Source organism: Stegastes partitus, unplaced genomic scaffold (assembly GCF_000690725.1).
Source record: "Stegastes partitus isolate 25-593 unplaced genomic scaffold, Stegastes_partitus-1.0.2 Scaffold14, whole genome shotgun sequence".
Lineage (NCBI taxonomy): Eukaryota > Metazoa > Chordata > Actinopteri > Pomacentridae > Stegastes > Stegastes partitus.
The window spans coordinates 27,800-29,310 of NW_007577745.1; the positions used below are offsets into that span (position 1 = coordinate 27,800).

The following is a 1,511-nucleotide window of genomic DNA, read 5'->3' on the forward strand; positions in this document are numbered from 1 at the left end:
AAACTATTTATTTTGGGGTTGATTTTTGTGTCAATTTGTGACAATCTCCATTAAAAAACTTGAAATTTATCATTAGGAATATTTCAGTTTGTTTTCAGTCATATTCTGTTGCACTGATTGTTGTCTGCTGACACTGAAACAATGAACTGATTGATAGAAAAACAAAAACCTGCGCGTGCTAATGAGTCGACTTGACATCTTCTCTTCAGGTCTGCTTACTTTCTGTGTGTTTCCGTTGGTTCTTCACGCAGGTATAAGACAGGAACAGGAGGAGGACGACGGAGAGCGAAACAAAGCCGACGCCGAGAATCACAGAAGACGTGGATCCGTCGTCTCTGCGCATATCTGGTGAAAAGTCACAGATTGTTCAGCTACGATGTGCAGACATGTTTTCAATACAGCGTCCTCATATTTACGTACCGGGTTTATCGCAAACTGAGTTGTGTGTTTTGTTCCCTGGAAACCGTTCAGCGAGTCCATAAGCGCTGCACCTGTTGACCACAAAACATCTGTTGACTGGTGATGGTTTATCTGGTTATGATGGTGGCTGTGGTTTGACTACTTACTCTATCCGTGGTTTGCAGGTGTTGTCTCTTGTGTCAAAGTATGCATGCTCAGAGCATAAAGGCTCACATTGGTACGAGTACTTCATCAAGCCTGCACCTGAGGGTACGTCTGCAAGAACACATGCATTAAATTCATATGAGACGAAGTGAAAGACTTCATGTTTCACCTACAGAATGGATTCACAGACACTCATGAACTGCACGAACCGTCCTTGCATTTGAAACACTGTCGAGTCGATTAACTCGGTTTAACTCGACTGATCGACGAGCAACAGCTACCCCACAGCAGCTCAAAGTATCTTCTCACCTATCCTTTTCCGTTCCTCCCCCGTGACGCATTTGTCTTCCTCACAACTGGAACAGATGCTGTCGGAACACAGGAAACCAGAGCGGCAAGAGCAGGTCGCATCTGTGGTCGCTGTACATTTCTCAGAGTTTTCTGTAGCACGGACAAGAATGCAAACGGGGGGAATTCCACGTCATAACAACATACTGCTCTTTTAATGTTCGGTGACATTGTCCACGTCTCTGCCAGGCTTTACCTTGTTGGCAGACCCGGCACGGCTCACACCTGTCGAAAGTGTGGTGTTGATCGGAGAAATGCCCCGTTGGACAAGGACTGCAGACGGACTGCAGTCTGTCGGAGCAGAACTTCTCCATATAGGTGCCTTCAAACATAAAGGAACAAATAAAAGGCTTCGGAAACACTGACTCAGTACCTTTCATGCAACCGTTGGTCCTATTTCCTAAACAGTGATCAAACAGACTGACATAAAGATTAGCAAAGCATTTAAAGCTGAATTAAGTGCCTTTACCTGGGGGACACGTGTTACAGCACTGTCCACTGATCTCAATCTGTCCATCGCCACAGTCTCTCGCGTGTCCTACAGTCCAAACAGCCAGCAGGCACACAGCCAGGGCAAGCTTCTGCCAAACCATTGTGAC

General features: G+C 45.9%; 1 protein-coding gene across 1 annotated transcript in view; it reads right to left on the reverse strand.

Moving 5' to 3' along the window:
- LOC103362572 (tumor necrosis factor receptor superfamily member 3-like) overlaps window positions 1–1,511 on the reverse strand; it is a 3,325-nt gene extending 1,814 nt beyond the window's left edge. Inside the window, exons 1-6 of the mRNA XM_008288962.1 lie at window positions 1,382–1,511; window positions 1,109–1,234; window positions 874–1,005; window positions 567–675; window positions 421–491; window positions 220–345 (exon numbers count right to left, since the gene is read on the reverse strand). Coding sequence (XP_008287184.1) covers window positions 220–345; window positions 421–491; window positions 567–675; window positions 874–1,005; window positions 1,109–1,234; window positions 1,382–1,505 — 688 coding nt within the window. The 5' untranslated portion in view covers window positions 1,506–1,511. The remainder of the gene's footprint in view (window positions 1–219; window positions 346–420; window positions 492–566; window positions 676–873; window positions 1,006–1,108; window positions 1,235–1,381) is intronic.